The 18604-nt window shown below is 56.0% G+C and overlaps 7 protein-coding genes across 7 annotated transcripts; 3 read left to right on the top strand and 4 right to left on the bottom strand.

The window, feature by feature from the left end:
* Positions 1-367: 367 nt before the first annotated feature.
* F5Z01DRAFT_674819 (histidine acid phosphatase) lies at positions 368-2042 on the top strand (the record flags this gene model as incomplete). Its single annotated transcript, XM_046265086.1, has 2 exons — positions 368-1813; positions 1929-2042. The coding sequence occupies 2 exons, from the start codon at positions 368-370 to the stop codon at positions 2040-2042; spliced, it is 1560 nt and encodes a 519-aa protein (XP_046117867.1).
* A 309-nt stretch (positions 2043-2351) lies between these two features.
* On the bottom strand, positions 2352-5370 carry F5Z01DRAFT_138119 (uncharacterized protein). The gene has a single exon (XM_046257626.1). The coding sequence runs from the start codon at positions 4988-4990 to the stop codon at positions 2576-2578; it is 2415 nt and encodes an 804-aa protein (XP_046117866.1). The 5' UTR covers positions 4991-5370; the 3' UTR covers positions 2352-2575.
* Positions 5371-6773: 1403 nt separating this feature from the next.
* On the bottom strand, positions 6774-8957 carry F5Z01DRAFT_137560 (asparaginyl-tRNA synthetase). Its single transcript, XM_046257621.1, has 2 exons — positions 7175-8957; positions 6774-7123 (listed from the first exon to the last, which is right to left on the bottom strand). Exons 1-2 carry the CDS (start codon positions 8815-8817, stop codon positions 6997-6999), a joined length of 1770 nt encoding a protein of 589 aa, XP_046117865.1. The 5' UTR covers positions 8818-8957; the 3' UTR covers positions 6774-6996.
* Positions 8958-9557: 600 nt separating this feature from the next.
* On the bottom strand, positions 9558-10910 carry F5Z01DRAFT_688217 (cell division control protein 42; the record flags this gene model as incomplete). The annotated part of the gene is made up of 4 exons (XM_046266039.1): positions 9558-9986; positions 10040-10418; positions 10566-10685; positions 10888-10910. The coding sequence occupies 4 exons, from the start codon at positions 10908-10910 to the stop codon at positions 9921-9923; spliced, it is 588 nt and encodes a 195-aa protein (XP_046117864.1). The 3' UTR covers positions 9558-9920.
* Positions 10911-14331: 3421 nt separating this feature from the next.
* On the top strand, positions 14332-15363 carry F5Z01DRAFT_137609 (lysozyme). The gene is made up of 3 exons (XM_046257622.1): positions 14332-14738; positions 14790-14920; positions 14978-15363. Exons 1-3 carry the CDS (start codon positions 14603-14605, stop codon positions 15269-15271), a joined length of 561 nt encoding a protein of 186 aa, XP_046117863.1. The 5' UTR covers positions 14332-14602; the 3' UTR covers positions 15272-15363.
* A 182-nt stretch (positions 15364-15545) lies between these two features.
* Positions 15546-16359, top strand: F5Z01DRAFT_137537 (uncharacterized protein). Its single transcript, XM_046257620.1, has one exon. It carries the CDS (start codon positions 15685-15687, stop codon positions 16336-16338), a length of 654 nt encoding a protein of 217 aa, XP_046117862.1. The 5' UTR covers positions 15546-15684; the 3' UTR covers positions 16339-16359.
* Positions 16360-16381: 22 nt separating this feature from the next.
* Positions 16382-18387, bottom strand: F5Z01DRAFT_637146 (Neurochondrin-domain-containing protein; the record flags this gene model as incomplete). Its single annotated transcript, XM_046262261.1, has 2 exons — positions 16382-17951; positions 18005-18387. The coding sequence occupies 2 exons, from the start codon at positions 18385-18387 to the stop codon at positions 16382-16384; spliced, it is 1953 nt and encodes a 650-aa protein (XP_046117861.1).
* Positions 18388-18604: the final 217 nt, after the last annotated feature.

Genomic DNA, 18604 nt, shown 5'->3' with positions numbered 1-18604 from the left:
CTAGTCTGGTCACCCCATTCATCAATGGCTTCACATAACCACAACGCTACCACAACCATCGTGGTCTGCCCCGGCTCCAGTCTCCAACCTCCAGACCCTCCCTCCTCCAGGCCTCCTCCAGGCCTCCTCCAGTCCTCCTAGTATCCACCTCTACATCGCTAGTCTATGCAAATCCGGAGAAACCTCGACCCGCAATCGAGTTACCGCCCGCGTCACCGATCCAGTGACGTCTGGAACATTGGCGAGCTTCACCGTGGAATCTTGAAGCCATCTGTCGCCGCTCGCTCGCTCACTTGGGCCAGGATCACATTCCACGCCCCAAGCTATCCAAGCTGTCTGATCCGACTACCGCCCGGCCAGCCTCACCATGACCACCCTCCAGCCCCGGGCCCCCTACACCGACGCCGAACTCGCCGCCCTCTACCCGCCGTCCCTCCAACTCCAGAATGTCCAGATCCTCCTCCGCCACGGCGAGCGCACGCCCGTGACGCCGCGCTTCCAGGAACATGGCCTCCCCGCCTTCTGGCCGTACTGCAAGGCCGTCCGCCACCTGCGCTCCGCCGTCATGGACGTAGACCCCGACGCGCCCGCCGACGCCCAGTTCTCGACCCTCGCCTGGAAGCGCCGCCTCGAGACCATGGGCCACAAGGACGCCCCCGTCATCGCCGCCGGCAAGCAGGGCGAGCTCGACGACATTTGCGACATGGGCATGCTCACCGACAAGGGCCGCGCGACCACCACCCATCTCGGCCGTCGTCTGCGCGCCCTCTACGTCGACCGCCTCGGCTTCCTCGCCCCCTCCCTCGACGCCGACAACGTCGACACCCTCTACCTCCGCGCCACCCCGATTCAGCGCGCTCTCGAGAGCATGCAGCAGACCCTCCACGGCCTCTACCCGCCCGCCACCAGAGCCCCCGGCCTACCGCCCGTCAACGTCCTCGCCCGCGCCATCGGCGACGAGACCCTCTTCCCCAACGAGGGCAACTGCCGCCGCTTCGCCGTCCTCGCCCGCGCCTTTGCCCAGCGCGCCGCCGAGCGCTGGAACGACTCCCCCGAGATGGACTACCTCACGCGGCAGCTGGGCCGGTACCTCCCCGATCCCTCTGCCCGCGTCGCCGTCGACGGCAAGCCCCGCCTCTCCGGCATCATGGACACCATGAACGCGACCTACGCCCACGGCCCGGACACCAAGCTCCCCAAGGCCTTCTACGACCCCAAGGTCAAGGACATTATCGAGACCATTGGCGTCGAGGAGTGGTACGCCGGCTACCGCGAGTCCGAGGAGTACCGCACCCTCGGCATCGGCGGTCTCCTGGGCGACGTCGTCGCCCGCATGGTCGGCTCCGTCGAGCAGACCACCGCCGACGGCCAGTACGAGCTGCAGCGCCGTGGACAGGGCCACGCCCCCGCCGTGCGCTTCGGTCTCTCCGGTTGCCACGACACCACCCTCGCCGCCATCCTCTCCTCCCTCGGCACCTTTGGTCACAAGCAGTGGCCGCCCTTTACGAGCCACGTTGCCATTGAGCTCTTCCGCCACACGACGACGCCAGACAAGCCACCGCCCGCGGCCCCGACCACTGGCTCCTGGCTCGCCTCCCTCTTTGGGGCGAGTGGGAAGGCCACCCTCTCACCGCCTGGCGTCCCACCGGCCGGTGGCATCGGCCGTACCAAGATGTCAGACCTGACGCCGGCCGAGAGAGAGCGGCTCGAGGGCTACTACGTGCGCGTCCGCTACAACGACGAGCCCGTGACCATCCCAGGATGTAAACAGCAGGGCAACCACCTCGAGGGCGATGAATCCTTCTGCACTCTGGTACGTACACTGAACCCTACCCCCTTTGTGGCCCCTTTATACATAACCTGCCCCTCTGGCGATATTTGTCCCAGTATCCTCCGCGTAATCAGTATGTACATGCTAAATGCCCCAGGCGGCCTTCAAGTCCATCGTAGACAAGTTCACACCCGTCGACTGGCGCCAGCAGTGCCGCACCAACATCAACGCCACGCCATTCCCGGAAACGAAGCAGCCGTCCGGGTTCTAATGAGATTCTTTGTGTGTAGAATAGCTTGTCTGACTAGAACCAACCTGACTTTGGGTCATGCATTAGATCAAGAAGCAATGGGCTAGCCAAGTATATCTCCTAGACTAGACAGACACAGAGTATATATAATCATGGAATACCCCCGCACACAAAGACCAAAGACGTGACGATGATTCAATCGATGAGACTACGTGTGAATATACTATCCCAACCATTGGGCGCCAGAAAACATGTACAGCAAAAATGTGACCCTCTCCTCTCGCCTTCTGCCATCATAGCGTAACCATCTCGCCCCAACTCAACCTCGAGTTTTGACCCTTCTCCCTGGGTCCTTGACGTCTTTGCCAGGCTTCAAAGCGGCAATCTCCAGCATAATCCACCAGCAATAGGTAATGAGTGCGTACAATCCAAACAAAGTTCCCTATGAGAACGAAAAAAAAAAGTTCCGGCAAATATTAGGGCAGGCCTAGATCCCCGCCACAATTACAAAAAAGTATAATCATTCCCTCTGCTTTTGCATCCTTCATCACCCATTAGTTGGCCACTTCCTCCTCAACCCAGCCGTTGAGGCCGCCCTGGATGGCGAGGCCGAAACCGCCTCCCATCCCACCATAGCTGGCTTGATATCCATGGCCACGACGCTCGCCGTCGCTGCCATTGCTACCCGGCACGCTGTTGGGGCTGTTGCCTCCGTTCTCGAAACCAGGCGCAAGAGCGGGCAGGCTGACGGCTCGGTTGTGCTGGCCGCGAGCATTGGGTGCCAGCAGTCCACCAATGGTCGTCGCGCCGGACATGGCTCCGTTCGCTGGGTACCCGTTCGAGATGCTGGCGGATTGACCGTGGCCGCCCAGCTGTGCCTGTTGAATCTGTGGGGCAACGTCGATGCCGAGGTCACTGGGGGACTGCTGAGACGAGCCAAAGAGGGCGCTCTGTTGAGCAGCATAGTTCTGCTGGTGGTGTTGCTGCTGCTGCTGCTGTGCCTGCTGGGACAACTGGTTCAGGTACATCGTCAGAGGGTTGTTGTTCACGCCAAACTGCCCGGTGGGCGAACCGCCACGGCCGTTGTCACCGTGGGGAGGTGGTGATGTGCCGCCGTCACCACGAGGCGATTGCGAGTTGTGCATCTGGCGGGGCGCGTTGCCACAGCGATCCTTGCCAAAGTTCACCTTGAACTTCCTGTACTCCTCCTTCCCGCGCACAGCCTCTATGGCCTTGATGGCATTGGCAATGTTGGTGAAGTTGACAAAAGCACAGCTCTTCTCCCGCAAAGCATTGACGAGTTCGATTTCGCCGTACTCGGAGAAGTCTTGGCGCAATCTTTCCTCCGTCCAAATCTCGTCCAAGTTGCCAATGTACACGTTTCGAGAAGCGCCGCCGCTAACAGCCATGGCAATCGCAGGCGGGAGAGCGCCAGAGTGCTTGCCCCAGCCAATCTTGAGTCGTCGGTTATGGATCATCAGCCCCTGAAGGTTGCTGAGGGCATAGAATGAAGCTGCGGCCGTGGGGTCGATGAACGTGACGAAGCAAATGTGCTTGTCCGGGATGTAGCGAATATGATGCAAGAGTCCTCCTCGCACAACGTTGCAAATCTCCTCAATCGTCGTCTCGGGGTGAATGTTGCCAAGGTAGATCGTACGGTTGCCGAGGTTGTTGATGCCACCGGCAGTAGTGGCGACAGCAGCAGCAGCAACCGATTGCTGAGCGAGGGTGTTGGAAATCAAGTCACGGTCAGCACCTGTCAGCATGTGAGCATATCCCGGCGAGATACCCAGATACTGGGCGGCATTCTGCTGCTGTGTTTTGGAGACGTAGGCGCATCGGTCCTTGCCGTAGTACACGCGGCGAGGGGCCTGCCACTTGGGCTCCTGAGGAAGCTGGCCAACGGCTTTGATGGCATTCGCAATGGAGAGATAGTGCACGAAAGCAATGTTCTTCTCACGGACAAGCTTGACGGTATCGATAGCACCAAACTTGCCCAGATCCTCGCGTATCTCCTCTTCGCTGATGTCCTCAGGCAGGTTGCCCAAGTAGACGTTGCGTGAGGCGCCTGACTGTTGCACGGCCAACGCCACCGAGGTGGGAACTTGCGACGGCTTGCCCCAGCCGACCTTGATATCTTGGCCCTTGATGCAGAGCTTTTTCAAGATGGCATCAGAGTGGAAGTGGGTAGCGGAGCTAGCATCCAAGAAGGAGATGAAAGCACAGTTCTTGTCGGGCAACAGGCGGACGGATTCAATCTGTCCACTCCTAACGTGACCCAGAATCTCCTCGGCCACAGTATCAGGTGGAATGTTGCCCAAATACACAGTGCGGCTGGTGCCAGTGACCGCACCCGCGTTCATGTGAACAGGCGAGCTAGGCTGCATGGGTGCCTGCATCGAGTAGTTGCCCGTAGGCGATTGAGGAGGCGCATAGAAGTGAGGAGCACCGTAGGCGGAGGGCGAGACCATGGCCTGGTACTGCTGAGGCGACATGTTCTGCTGAACAGGGCTGGCCATGCCAGCATTCTGCTGGTGGTTCATCTGACTCTGCTGCTGTTGCTGATGCTGGTGCTGTTGTTGCTGCTGCTGACCCTGAGCTTGAAAGTTGTGCACCTGTTGGAACTGAGGGCTGCTGAATGCACCGGGGGATCCAGGCTGAAACGGGCTTCCGAGGAGCAGCTGGGATGGCAGCAAGGGCGTAAACTGCATGTCAAAGGCAGTACCGGGTGTTGCAATATCGGCACCAGCCGCAGGCATAGTCTGTGCCTGGTTCATCGTCTGGGTGTTCAAAGAGGGAACATTGCCACGACGAGGGTGGCGGTCAGCAAATCCCGACACGTTCGATGTAAAGGCGCCGTGCGAGAAGCCAGTGTCGCTGTTGGATGGCTTCGAAGCATGGCCAAATCGTCCACCGTGGTGTCCATTGGAGCCACGGCCCTGGCCTACAGCCCCATTGAGATCCTGCATGCTGAGGAGATGAGGGGGGACCTGTGTGTCCCGCCCGTTTTGCGATAGAACAGCCGTCTTGAAGAATAAGCGTGCCTGGTTGAGGGCACGCGACGCAAAATTTCCAAGGCTCGACTGGAAGATTTGGTGTCCGACTCGAGAATAGGCGACTCGAGAAAAGGGGCGTGATCCAGAATAAATCTACCAATGTCCACAGAAATGTACCGAATATCTGAATGCTGGCAAGCGTATTAGAAGGAATATAATGTATCCAACAGGTATCGATATTCTGGTCGAATCGATCGAGCAAAGTGAATGCAAATTGCAGCAAGGCGTAGCAACAGGAGGTACGGTCGAGCTAAGGTCGGTACGTGATGTTTGAAAACAATCGGCGGCGAATAATTCTGTGAAGTGATTAGGATAAGGAATCTTGCAGGGACTTCGAGCAGAGAGCGTAGACAAGGGGATGAGTAGTAGGTGACAAGGTTGAGGTTGAGGTAGAAGAAGAAGCTTGAAGGGGACTGGAGGCTGAGAATGCCCTGGTACGAGACCTGGGAGCTGTTGGCATGCTTTGATGAAGGAATGGATCATACCTGTGTGGGCAGTCGCGACTGAAGAGAACCAGACAGTTCGGCTTGGGCAAGTCGGACTGGAGTCGTCGACCCTCGCAGCAAGTGGGAAAGTACAAGAACAAAGACAATAGTAAGTAGTTGGTCGTGGGAAAGGGGAGAAATGGACTGGAAAGGATGGGATTGGGTCTGGCTTCGTGAAAAAGAACGGACCACCCCCGAGATCAACAGCGACCAACAAAAGTAGCCACCGTATTAGCCAGGGAAGGGGGCTCGAGTGCTCTCCCAAATTAAGATAGTAACAATGATGCGTAGGGCGGGATAGCCACGGTACGGCCGTGCGAGCGAGTGAGGACGGCCGGGTAGATGGTATGTACGTGCTAGAGCGAGCGTAAAGAAGGAAAGAATGGTGAATGAAGGGAATCCTCGAAAGTGAGGGTGAGGGAAAAAGGCTGAAGGCCTGCGAAGGAGAGAGGAGCGGTGATGAGGACCGGGTCTAGAGGGATGGTGAGGTGAGGGAAGAAACGAACGCGTGAACGAACGTCCGACACAGTGAGCCAGCAGCCAGCCATGCTCGAGCACTCCACAAAGGAAAGGAGACTGACTGACTGCCTGCCTGAATGGGCTCATGGAGTCATGGGAATTGATTGAATGGGAACAGGGTGGAGAATCGCGGTTGTCTAAAAAAGGGTGTCGACAATGGAATTGGCTACGCTGGTCAAGTTTAATGACTAGAACAGGGGCCAGCGAGACGCCATTGGCCAGATCTGCCAGTAGTGGAGGCTCCTCGTTCTTGGGCCCCCGTCCAATTGGTCGTTCCTGTCACCTGCAGGGCCGCCCGTGGATCCGCCACGACCCCGAATTTCAGGGAGGCTCTCATCGACATCTCCAGACTTTCTGCACTGGCTGTCGCCTGACGTGTGCAGCTCTCATGCAGCTACGCGAGTTCAAGGCATCTCCCTGCTTGACTGAAGAATTGAGAGTTGCAAGAGGTGAGCAAATGATGTATGTGCGGCTGTGGTGAAACACGATGCGCCGCAGGACGCTACTTGACCGTTGTAATTGTTCGAGCAGCCACTCCAGTGAACTGCGGGTGGACACTGAAACCCCTGAGTGTCAAACTGCCGCGTTCAGAGTTAGAATTCCACCCATTAATTATTAAATAGCCCCCCACCATGGATACGATTTTAGGCACAATTAATATGAAGTAGTATCAGAGGGAACTACGGATACGGAGTAAATATTTGCAGTTGCCTCAGCATAAATCAATTCTTATTCATATATGAATCATTTTGGCATGAGCGTTCTGACTAGACCGCGCCGACGTTTCAACACTCGCCCGCTCTGTGTCACTGTGGTTTAGTGCGAATGTCCTCTGCTTGGGATTTTGCCTATCTAAGCTATTGGCTAGTAATCAAGCCAGAGACTCTATTCTTCGCAATCAGTTCCCTCTCTCCTCTATGGCTTGCAACGCCCCATAAAGCGCGGGTACAAGCACGTCGTGCGGACGGTGTGCTGGTTCGCCAGCCAAGCCAGGAATCGCTCCAGGCCCAGGCCGTAGCCACCGTGGGGAGAGGTTCCGTACCTAGATAGTGTGAGTCAAAAGCTGGCAACAATCACAGAATGAAAAACTTACTTGCGCTGGTCGGTGTACCAGTAATAGTCCTTGGCCGGGATGCCTTCTCTCTCGTACGCTGCCATGAGCTCTTCGTAGCCCTCCATCCTCATGCTTCCGCCGACAATCTCACCAACGCCAGGCATCAAGCAGTCGACGCTCTCTGTGACGCGGGCGTCGCTGGGGTCCTTCTTCATGTAGAAAGCCTTGATCTCGGTGGGGAAGTGCGTCAGGAAGATGGGGCGGTTGATAATGTCTGTCATGCGACGCTCAGCCGCCTCGGCAATGTCATCACCAAACACGTGCGTGTTGCCCTCCTCGTTCAGAATGGGGGGATCTTGCTTGTTGAGCCATTCGATGGCGTCCGAGTACTTCATACGCAGAAAGGGGCGCTGAGGCTTCTGGAAAGTCGGGTTCAGCTCCTTCAGGAAGGCGGCCATCTCGGTGTCCTCCAGCACGGCGTCAATGACACGGCAGATGATCTCTTCCAGATGCTCCAAGAGATCGGCAAAGTCGATAAAGTCGAGCTCGGCCTCCACGTGGGTATATTCGGACAAGTGACGGCGGGTCAGACTCTTCTCCGCGCGGAACGACTTCTCGATACAGTAGACATTGCCCAAGCTGGGGAGTACGGTCTCGAGGTAGAGCTGCGATGACTGGGTGAGGAAGGCCTTCTCGTCGTAGTAGGGCACGTTGAAGAGGGTGGCGCCGCCTTCGACCTGGGTCTGCACGAGGGCGGGAGGGGCGACCTTGACAAACTTCATGTCGTGGTACGTCTTGACAAAGGCCCACTCTGTGTGTGCGCGCAGCTTCATCAAGGCGGCAGCGTGATCACCACGCAGGACGAGATGCCTGTTGTCGAGCATGGACTGGTCCCACTGGTTCTGGGCATGCGACACCTTGTTGGTGATGGCATCCTCACCGGATGGGGATGACCCAATGACCTCGTAGTAGTCGACGTGCAGTTCGCGGCTGTCGGGGGCCTTCTTGTCCTCGGGAACCTTCTTCAGTTCGCCGTACAAGGTCAGCGAGGTCCCAAGGGCAAATGTCATGGCATCATATGTCCGTGTGAGCTCGCCCTGCAGCAGGCACTGCAGTTGACCATAGCCGTCCGTGAGCGTGATGAATGTCACCTGTTTCTGCGTTCGCAACTGGTGGATACGTCCAGACACCTTGACACGTGCACCCTTCTTCTCGCCTTCTCCGAGCGCAACATCCTTGTTGGCAATGGTGATTTTCTCGGCCTTGGGAAGCGACGCATCTTCCTTGAGAACAATCTTTTTGGCGTCTTCGAGGACCTTCAATCGCTGCTTCTGTTGCTCCTCCTGCGCGGCCTGGGCTTGCTGCTGCTTGGCCAGTTTCTTCTTGTGCTGCTCAACGCCAGCCAGGCCCTTTTTGACAGCGCTCTTTGCTGGCTCCTTCCAGATCAGACGCACAGAGGGGTCTTCATCGGCAGTGAGCGGTCCGGTGACCGACGATCGGATGAGATAAGATGGTGGTGACGGCTTGTCGAGGTCCTGGATGTAGGCGAAAGCGAGCGTCTTGTAAGGCTTAAGCTCTGAACCATCGGCACTCGCTGTGTCGTCGGTGCCGGCGTCGGTGTCAATGTAGATTTTGGCGCCTTCGTCTTTTACGCGCTCGGCGAGTTCGTGCACGGCGGCCATGATGTACGCTCTGACTCGTCGCGAATTGTCTGTCACAAGCTGAGGTTGAATTGAGTCCAGGGTTTTGTTTGGCGGGGTCGAGGGGCAACAAAAAGATGGATCGAGGGGCACTCAATATCGCACAGTGTGACTCAAACGGCTCCGGATCGGCCCTATCTGAGACATTCTGGGTGACTCGAGGATCATCCTTATCTTTCCCTCGCGTGAGGACTATCCTTTTGATCACTGGGGGTACAATATCAGTTCAAACACTGCACAATCTAGCATAACACTGGAAGGCATGTCTTGTCACCGAAAAAGAACGTGGAGCATGCAACCAACCCTAGAGACACTGAAACTGCTATTGCAGCTTATGCCACAGGACTGGTCCGTCTACGGGCACCAGAAGACAACCCTTTCCGGGGCATCAGGGAGATGGGGCCGGGAAGCACCTGTGCAGAGAATGATCGCAACGTGGCAGTGCAAGAGTCCATATCGATCAATCCTCCTACCTAAGGCTGAATGCGATATATCGAGGGTGCCATTTGCGTCGTGCCACTTGTTTGAAACTTGCGCGTCATGTTGGCAGCCTCGGCGTCATGCCTAATAATGCAGCCCAACCCAACCCGACCCTCTTCAGGGAGGATGAAGCCCCTGACATAGCCTGCGTCACTTGCATGTGTTACGTATCCATGTCATCGAGAGAAAATATCAATTGCTGAATTGCACTCCGGTCGCCAAAACTGTCCTATCGAAGCAAGCATTCGTGTCGGCATTGGTGTGATTCCCCGACCCCATAAGATAGATGAAGAGTGAACAAGAAGAAGCAGCGCACGAACAAAAAGGGGTAGTCAAAAAAACACCTTAGATCTCTTTGCCTCGAGCGTCAGAGACAGCACGCTGCAGGACTGTCACATGGACGGTCCATGTCAGGGGAGCCAAGCGGTGTATGTCAAGCTCCCGTTTGATAGCTCCTGTGTGTCGCTGTTGCGTTGCTCGGGTCTTTCAAGCCGCCGAGGCCCGTTTCCTAAATCAAAATCCCAGGCTCTATCAATTTCTCGTTTGCCGCTCACTTTTTGCTTCCATGGTATTTGCGGTTGTAGTCTGAGAGAAGTGTTGGTCGGTTACAGTATAAGACACCTGTGTGACTTTTTCTTGGGTGCGGGCGGCTCGAGAGCGGCAACAATGGCCTAGAGGAGCGTTAATCAAACGGCGGACTTGCCACTGCTGCCAAGCGACTTACCTCGTCAAACACGTCCTTCAACTTGTACTGCGTCAACGCACTACACTCGACATATTTGACAGCGCCGAGCTCCTTGGCCATGCGCTCACCATCCTCCCGGCGCACGGGTGACATCTTCTGCTTGGCCAGCTTGTCGCGGACGCTTGGGTCGTCGCGCAGATCCACCTGCGTGCCAACGATAAGGCAGGGCACACCCGGGCAATGGTGGTGAACCTCGGGGAACCACTTCTCCCGGACGTTCTCAAAGGACGCGGGGGAGGTGACGCTGAAGCAGACGAGAAAAACGTCGGTTTGGGGATATGAGAGCGGACGCAGACGGTCGTAATCTTCTTGACCAGCGGTATCGAAAAGTCCAAGTGTGTAGGGCTCGTCGCCGATCCTGTGAGGTTGCGTCAGCGACTGCACTCGCCTGTATGCTCGTAGTCTTCGTCTCAGGGATCAATCGCGTGATCTGCCCGCGGCGGTGAGGCATTGCGCTTGCAGTCGACGTGCAAACTGCAGGGATCATGAAGAGGATTAAACGTACATGACCGTAACGGCATAATTATCGAAGACGGTAGGAACATATTCGGAGGGGAATTTGTTGGTCGTGTAGCTGATGAGCAAGCAGGTCTTGCCAACAGCACCGTCGCCGACGACGACACACCTAGAGAGCGATAACGGTCAGCAAGGGAAACTTCACGGGAGGATTGATGGGGCAGCCAAACGAGCGCTGCAGCGCTCGAAAAGTCATGCCGCAGATATTGGGTAGCCACGGGCCTCTCTAGAGGTGCGCGATTGATTTCCTCAACGCTGCCGCCGGTGCGACAGCTGGACGAACAGAGAGGGGAACCTGGGCGAAAACGTACTTGATAGTTGCGACAACGGCCATCTCGAGGTCGGATTACTGCCAGGCTGTGTTTCGAATGATCTGGGAGGCGGTGACTTGGGCGGACAGTCAGTCTTGAGGGGTTGGCCTCGATGCAATCAATGTACGGCACGAGGTTCAGGATTCGATCGGGGCACTGGGGTTCGGGATGGCGAGCGAGAGGAGGAGGAAGGTGAATGGACTGGAGGTGAGGTTGAATGAAAGTGCTTGGCTCTAGCGGGCTCGGGGCGGCGTATGGAGACAGGACTGCTGGCAGGCAGGCTGGCTGGCTGGGCAGGCCTGGTGGTGCGAGGGTCTGGTGCGGAGAGCGGGCAGAGCTCCCAGGGGCACCTGCACTAACGTTATCTGTCTCCAAAGGCACAGCAGGAACCAACAACTTGCGATGGGCACTTTGGCTTCTACGATAATACATGGAGGCAAGGAGAATCGGTCTTTACGTAGCCGGACGAGGGTGTCAAGATTCTCACGGCTCCAATCGGACTCCAAGCACGATGCCCCCAAGAAGAATGGTACATGCAGATAGGTAAGGTTGTAAACCGTGCTAATGCCTGTATAATTACGGAGGTGCAGACAGAGGGTCGCGCTAATATTATCTGTTAATACTGCTTCGCTTCTTGAATCTTGCCTGTCTCGAAAAGTCCTCCCAATGGAACTGTAACTGTTAGTACGGATACAGGTTGAGTGATTGATTGATTCAGGGACCTTATGGGCCGCCAGTGCGATAGGCCCCGCCCGTCAGCTTATCGCAGATTTGTTGTTGCTTGGACGTGTCGACTCGTGTTGTTGCACAAAGTCAGCCGCCACCACTTGAGTCGTGCTACAAGGCACGAGCATTCCGACCACAAGGCTAATGACTAGGCTAACGTTAGATCGTGTTTGCGCCCCTTGGAGATTCCTCCATCAGACCATCAGAGATGTGATCCGGCACTGGGACCTCAGCTGTATCTGTCGAGTCCGCAAGAGGAAGGACAGAATTCACTTGTTGCTCACCGCACGTACTTCTGTATCGACGCTTTCCATTCGCAGGAGCCTAGAAGCCAACAAGCGCCATCAATCACAATTGGTAGGCGCACAACTCGGCACCGTGCAGCTGGCCACAGAGGCCTTTTCTCCTGATGGGTTTCGTCACCCGCCGCCCCCCTTGATCCTCGACTCCAGTCACCTCTGTCCACATCACATTCGCTGAGCTTACAATCCAGCGCAAAACCCAGGCCAGCCAGGGTTAAACCAACAGAGATGGCAGGTTGTGCATCTGGGCGGCGCAGACACAGCCTTCTCGCAAGAGACAGCGCTTCCGCTGACACGCTAATAACAGTGACAAGACTTATGATACAGCATATTACTACTACCTATTCATAGCCTCTTGCACCTGTCCTGGTGACCTTGGACGACAACAAATGGTTCTTTGCCAGGTGCCGCGAACAGCCTCGCAAACAAAGGATCTTTCAAGTTTGACGACGTTCAGCGTGCCTCTGAGCCGGCTCTCACACTCATTTCCTGCCCCTGCCAGCGTCGTATCACGTCCTATTTTGGCGGTCCTGCAGCAACGGCTCAAGTCCTTCTCGCTTGTTCCGCGAAATGACGGTCTCGGCGACTTTCCCCTGCACATTCACACGTGGTTTGCCCACGATGCTGCAGGGTCCTCAAGCTGGGCTTCCGCCCGTCCAAATTTTCGTCGTCTCGTTGATTCAAAGTCGACAAGCTCGATGCTGCTGAATGACGGACCAGAAACCCGCCTACGGCTGCTGGCGACTGAATATGCTACTGGACACCGCCTTTCGCCGCATCAAGACCCCGGGGTGCTTCACGTTCCTCTATCAGCTGGCCTAATTGTCATGACGGCACCTTTTACCGTGTTCACAGTGGGCTGAATGGGCATTGCGACGAACATGTGCTTCCATCGTCCTCAGGATGGCTTTCCTTGTGCTGTCACTGCGCCTGTGTTGCCGTTCCCACTGGACAGATACGCAGGCATAGAACAGGATGTGCAACGCCAACTCAACATTTGGGCCTCCCTCCGTGGCGGACCCATCAACAAATTCGATACTGGGTTTCTGTCTCGCCGGCTCTCTATGGCACCGCGCTCTTGGTCTCATCGCCCAGGTTCCTGCACCCTTCGCCTCGACAGTCGCTCAGTGTGACGGAACAGATAGGCAGGTTCGCGTCATCTTGCGGCCCGCACCCGACATTGCAGGATTCCGATGCTGATAGGGCTTATGCTACTGTCCGGTTCGATTGTGTGTCTTTGTGCGGCCGAGGGTGTCGCCATGTTTCTCGTAAGCCGCATCCTCCTTTTGCTAATCACGCCCAAGCAGCCAAGGAGAACTTTCTGAGGGCTCTGCTGCTCTTACTGGGGCACCTCAAGAAGCCTCGACCGCTCGCAACTCTGTGGGGGAACGCTTGTTCATTCCATCGTCCAGAGCTCTCTCGACAGCGCCCTTCCCCTGTTGGTCGAGTCACCTTCCCAGTAGAGCTCGACAGGCGCCGGCCTGATCTTCTGCCGCTGGTTATCTCATGGGCACTGAGCCACATGGTTGGGATGGTAGGAGACAAGTATGGACTCAAGTGGCTCGCTTCTGGTGACTTTTTGATTGCCACTACGTATCCGAGTCCCTTCGCACGAGATTTGACGATGATAACAGCACGCAGCACAAAGACATGCTCTGTGTGCTCCTAGTCGACATTAAGATTGCTCTTGTTAGTCTTTGAGTCACTGAGGGCTGAGTTTACCTGGTCTACCTTGGGTGACGAGGTAAGGAAGTGGAAGAACATGGCGACTCTGTTGCGCCGTACTCGAAATGGCAAACGCCAAGACATCCGTTGAGCCCCTACGATCCTACTATGGCATTCATCGTGATCGTAGACATACCGTTACGCGATCCAGTGCAGAGAACTCCTCGAATAATTGTCGACTGATCAACGCATGCAGCCGAACTCACGATAGTCGTGGGCGACTCAAGGACGGAAGTAATCCCGAGCCAGGAGATTGACGTAATAGTGCGCCCTCGGTTTACCCTTAAGATCAAAACAATTGACGACATGGAGGTCTCGGAGAGGTCGCATAGCTGCACGCGCTTACGCACGTTTCCTTGGCCTTGTTGCCCTCCGTATAAGCCAGCATGAAGCCACTTCATCACCACATCGCACACCATAACGAGATAAGAAAAGAGTCGGCAAGATACCCCTGCCTGGCAGTAGTGATACAACCCCAAGATAGTAACTTATTGGAGTTTCCAGCCGGCAGTGCGAGAATTCAACCGGCAGTGGCCTGCCATGATGGGCCCAGTTCGTTCCGCGCGGGATGCGATTGATCGACAGGCTTGGCGCACGCCTGCCTTCCTCTTTGGTTGACGATCCTCGATTGCTAGCCTCGACGGAGCGTCACTTTCCACCACATGGTGCGGAACTTGCATCGTGTATGGCGCCCTCACCACATTCAGCTCGCAGGGCTTGCCGAGAATAGAGATGGTCGATGGAGGCGCGGAATTGAAGCGACCCGCGACGTCGATCCAGTAGCTTCATGACTTGATGAAGTACAGTCCAGAAGATGGAGCCACGAGTATATAAGAGCCGGGACACCTCCTGTTGGATAAGTGGACGACACCACTCAGAAGCACTCTCAATAAGCTACAGACCCCTTCAAGCACCTGTAAAGAAGCAACAGAAGCAACGACACCATCAACACCATCAACACCATGGTCCTCACAGTCAAGTCCCTCCTCGCTGGCCTCGCGGGCGCCGCTGCCGTTTCCGCCCAGTGCACTGGACCCCCAGTCAACGATGCCACGATTTCCCTCATCACCGAGTTTGAGGGCTTCAGCTCTGATATCTGTATAATCCTTTCGGTCCTCTTCGTTGTACCACGCAGCTAACAAGTGACAGATCTTGACCCCAGCGGCTATCCTACCGTGGGCTACGGCCATCTTTGCGCCGATTCGTCCTGCTCGGATGTGCCCTACTCCATTCCTCTGAGCGAGGCTGATGGCCGCTCTCTGCTCCGAAGCGACGTAGCTGTGCGCACTTCCCTGCTCCAACTGAGCCGTGACAGAAAGAGACTGAACAGATGATAGGTTGCGCAGAACTGCATCACCCTCGACACTGGCTCCAACGTTGTGCTCAACGCCAACCAGTACGGCGCCTTTGTCAGCTGGGCCTTCAACGTCGGCTGCGGCAACTCGGGCTCCTCCACGCTCATCTCGCGCCTCAACGCTGGCGAGAACCCCAACACGGTGGCTGCCCAAGAGCTGCCCAAGTGGACGTACAGCAATGGCGTCGAGTTGCCCGGCTTGGTAAGGAGGAGGAATGCTGAGGTTGATCTCGCGCAGACCGCCACGAGCGCCCCCGCGCTGCCTGCCTGCTCATAAGGTCCCAAAAAGATTTACCAACTTGAATAGAATATAGCGACGAAGTTCGCCAAATGAATCAATCGTGGTCTAGGCGATGCATGGCCGTGTGACTGTCCGATACCACTTGGTCTGTGACTCAATGCCATGCAAACCATCAATGCTTTCGCGTAACGTAAGAAGAGTCTTGAGGTTCCCAGAAAATCACGGGTATTCGCTGTTAGCTTTTGATAGACATTCGCCGATCGCTGACGTTGCCTCCAGGGTTAGGGTTGGCAGCGACATGGAGTCGAATATCTGTCTCTCTGAGCTGTGACCCGCTGAACCCGCCCAAGCTCCTTGACTCCTCGACCCAGCTTCCTCTCTCCCCTGCACGCCAGGCTGCCCGACTGTACTACATTTTCCGGGCGATTCAAGACGTGAGCCATTCTGCAATGGACCAATCCCACATTGACGCCCTCCTCGGGAGGTATCTCCTCCTGCTCGACGAGTACACCCAGCTTCGCGACCGCCTCGCCAAGCTCCAATCCAACGTCTTCTACCAGCTCGCCCGCGCCAACTTTGAGACACAGCGAGGGTTTCGCTATGGCAGCGACCAATACGACGCGCGCATGAAGGCTTCGCGACAGCTGCAAATATTCGAGGACGCTGAGGACGGCATGACATGGCAGATCAGGGATGCAGTCCATGAAGCTGAACCCGAGACGAAGGAGGAGGAGCACGAAGAAGAGGGAGAGGAAGCGGCCAGCCACGACGACAAGCTGGCGGAAGAGCTTGAGGAGAAACTGGGACTTTCTGATAACAGCGAGGCAGAGAGTGAAGAACCAGCGCCGCAGGCAGAACAACAACGCAAAATTGGCGATCCGCTCCGCTGGTACGGGCTCTTCCCCCCAGCGAGTCTACGAACTGCACAGTCTGCGTCGATAGAGGCGGTGCAAGAGGTTATACCGCGTCTCGTGACAGTCGACGTCAAGATGCAGCAACTGGAGATTGAGATCCGGCGAGCACGGAAGAAGAGGGCCAAGGCAGAAGAGAAGAAGAGCAAAGTTGAGGCCACAGAGAGTGCGGCGGTAGGAGCGTCAGTATGATGGTATCCTTGCAGTGTCCTTGTTTCATTTGGCTAGGACTTGACTATCTCACAGCCTCCAAGGTGGAAAGCACATCGTCAATCGGCTCTCGCAGCGCATCATCCTCCCCAATGGTCTTCTGCACCAAGCCCGCAATGCCCAACAGCGAGCTCAAGCTACTATAATACCTTTTCACCATACCCATGTTCGCATTGGAGAAAAGCGTCGTGCAAAGCTGGAGCACGGCGACCTGGAACTCTCGAAAGAACGGGTTGGAGGCAGCCTGTTCCTCCCGCGAGCTCATCGCGTGCACGTTGTTGACCAGCGCCATCCATTCCTCCTCTGTCCCCGTTCGTTGCGATTCTGCAACCGCCAGCAGAACCCGGACAATGTCGATCCCTCTTCGTGCCTCGTACGCTGAGCCAGCGCGCAAGGGTTCACCAACGATGCGAACAAGATCCGAGGACAAAAGTTTCCATCCCTCGTGGCTGAGGAAGATGTCGCGCCCCTTGTCAAAGGTGACAAGTGCTTCGAGCGCCACCAAGACAGGAGACCTAAAGTCAAGCTTGTCTTCCGACTGCTTGTCACTGCCACGGTACAACTCCATAAACATGTCCATCAGACCCGTTGCCTCCTTGCGAAGGGTATCATTTTCATCTTCGCGCAGCCATATGCTCAGCGCCCGCAACGACGAAAGGGTTAACGGGTCTTCGTCCACATTGTTCGTTTTCGAGTCCCACGTCAGCGTGGGTCTCGACCCCGTGCTCGTCTCGGCAGCGCCTGTCCTTGCATCGACATGGAGACCCATTGCTCCCGCCACGGACGCGTCCCACCGGTCGCGCAGATACTCGGCGGTCACGGACATGGTCTCCGAGATGCCCTTGCGTAATTTGAGCAAGCTGTCTGGGGACATGACCATGGGCCCATCTTCGTCCAGAGACCTCAGCAAGAACCCTATGAATATGGAGACGACGTCAAAGTCGAGGGCCAGCCTGCGAGACGTCTTTGGATACTCTGGGCTGTTGAGGTGTTCGAGGAGCATGGGTATCGATGACCGAATATCTATGAGGATAAGATTTACGAACAGATAGCCAGATGGCTTCTCGTCTTTCCTGTCCTCGGCGAATAAGAGTTTAGAAGCCTCGTCGGGATATGCCTGCAGTATGGACGCCGAGGCATTGGTGTAAGCCGCCCGTGCTTCAGGGGTTGGGCGACTCTTGACGAGATTTTGTATATACGTGACAACAGTCGGTAGCCAGGGCGCAGTAGCGGGTATCAGCTGGCACTCGTTAGCATCGGTTCGGCAGCGCTGGGTTTTGATCAGGAGTACCTTGCTATCTGCTTGTCGGAGGAAGTCACCCAGGAACTCAAGTAGCGTAACGGCATCCGTGCCCGAAAATGAAGGTATCAGGATCTTCAAGGTCTCAGCTACCTTACTAGATGTCAACGTAGCATTCTCGCCAGCCATGGTGTTGAGCCATGAGAGTCGTAGGACATTCAGCGCCAGAGGATTCGAGGGAGCAATCTCAGTCAAGGGGCTGAGATCCTCGACATTTCTGACGCGCGCAGCGCTCTCCGGATTGCTTGCTAGGGTGCTCAGAAGCTGTAGGGCGAGGGTAGTGGTCTCTTGCGAGCTTCACAAGTCAGTCAGTGTGGGCTGCGTCTGCTAGCTTGTGCGTGTACTGACCTCTGCAGAAGTGCAGCTATCACTCGCGGTATCCTTGCCACAAATCTCACACTCCTTCTCGATTCGTCGGGCAAGAGCACACTGAATGTATGCAAGATCGATATCGAAAGATCCAGCATGTCCTTTGCCTCCTGGTTTGCCGGGTCACTGCCCGTCTTGAGCAGTCTGTCCAGAAATTTGGGCTCGATACACTCCCACAGACTTTGGACGACATGTTGGTCTTCCCTGAGCTCTGGATGGTTGTCAAGAATGGATCTAGCGAGCGCGAGTCCAACAAAGCGCTGGGTGTCATCTCTGGATCTGAGAAATTGTCTTATACGATCCAGGCTCGCTGCTGGGTCTTTCGGTTTTGCGGTTTCATCCTGGGCTGATGATGGCTCCATTGGTGCTGGATTTCGCTATCAGTAGCGATCTCTATGAAATCCTCGTGAAGCCACAAGAGCAGAAATAACAATGCTCGGCCAAACCATCCGTTTCTTGCAAAAGCCGTGTGGTAGATGATGTAAAGCGAGTCAAGCTGGTACCCAAGGTGCAGCAGCTTGAGCTTATCGCACCACGAACGATAAGAGATAAGCCTTATCGTATCTGGTATCCGTGTAC

Source organism: Emericellopsis atlantica (assembly GCF_019669845.1).
Source record: "Emericellopsis atlantica unplaced genomic scaffold F5Z01scaffold_15, whole genome shotgun sequence".
Taxonomy (NCBI): Eukaryota; Fungi; Ascomycota; class Sordariomycetes; order Hypocreales; family Bionectriaceae; genus Emericellopsis; species Emericellopsis atlantica.
Note: the sequence above shows the minus strand (reverse complement) of the source record. Positions and strands in the feature narration are given on the sequence as shown.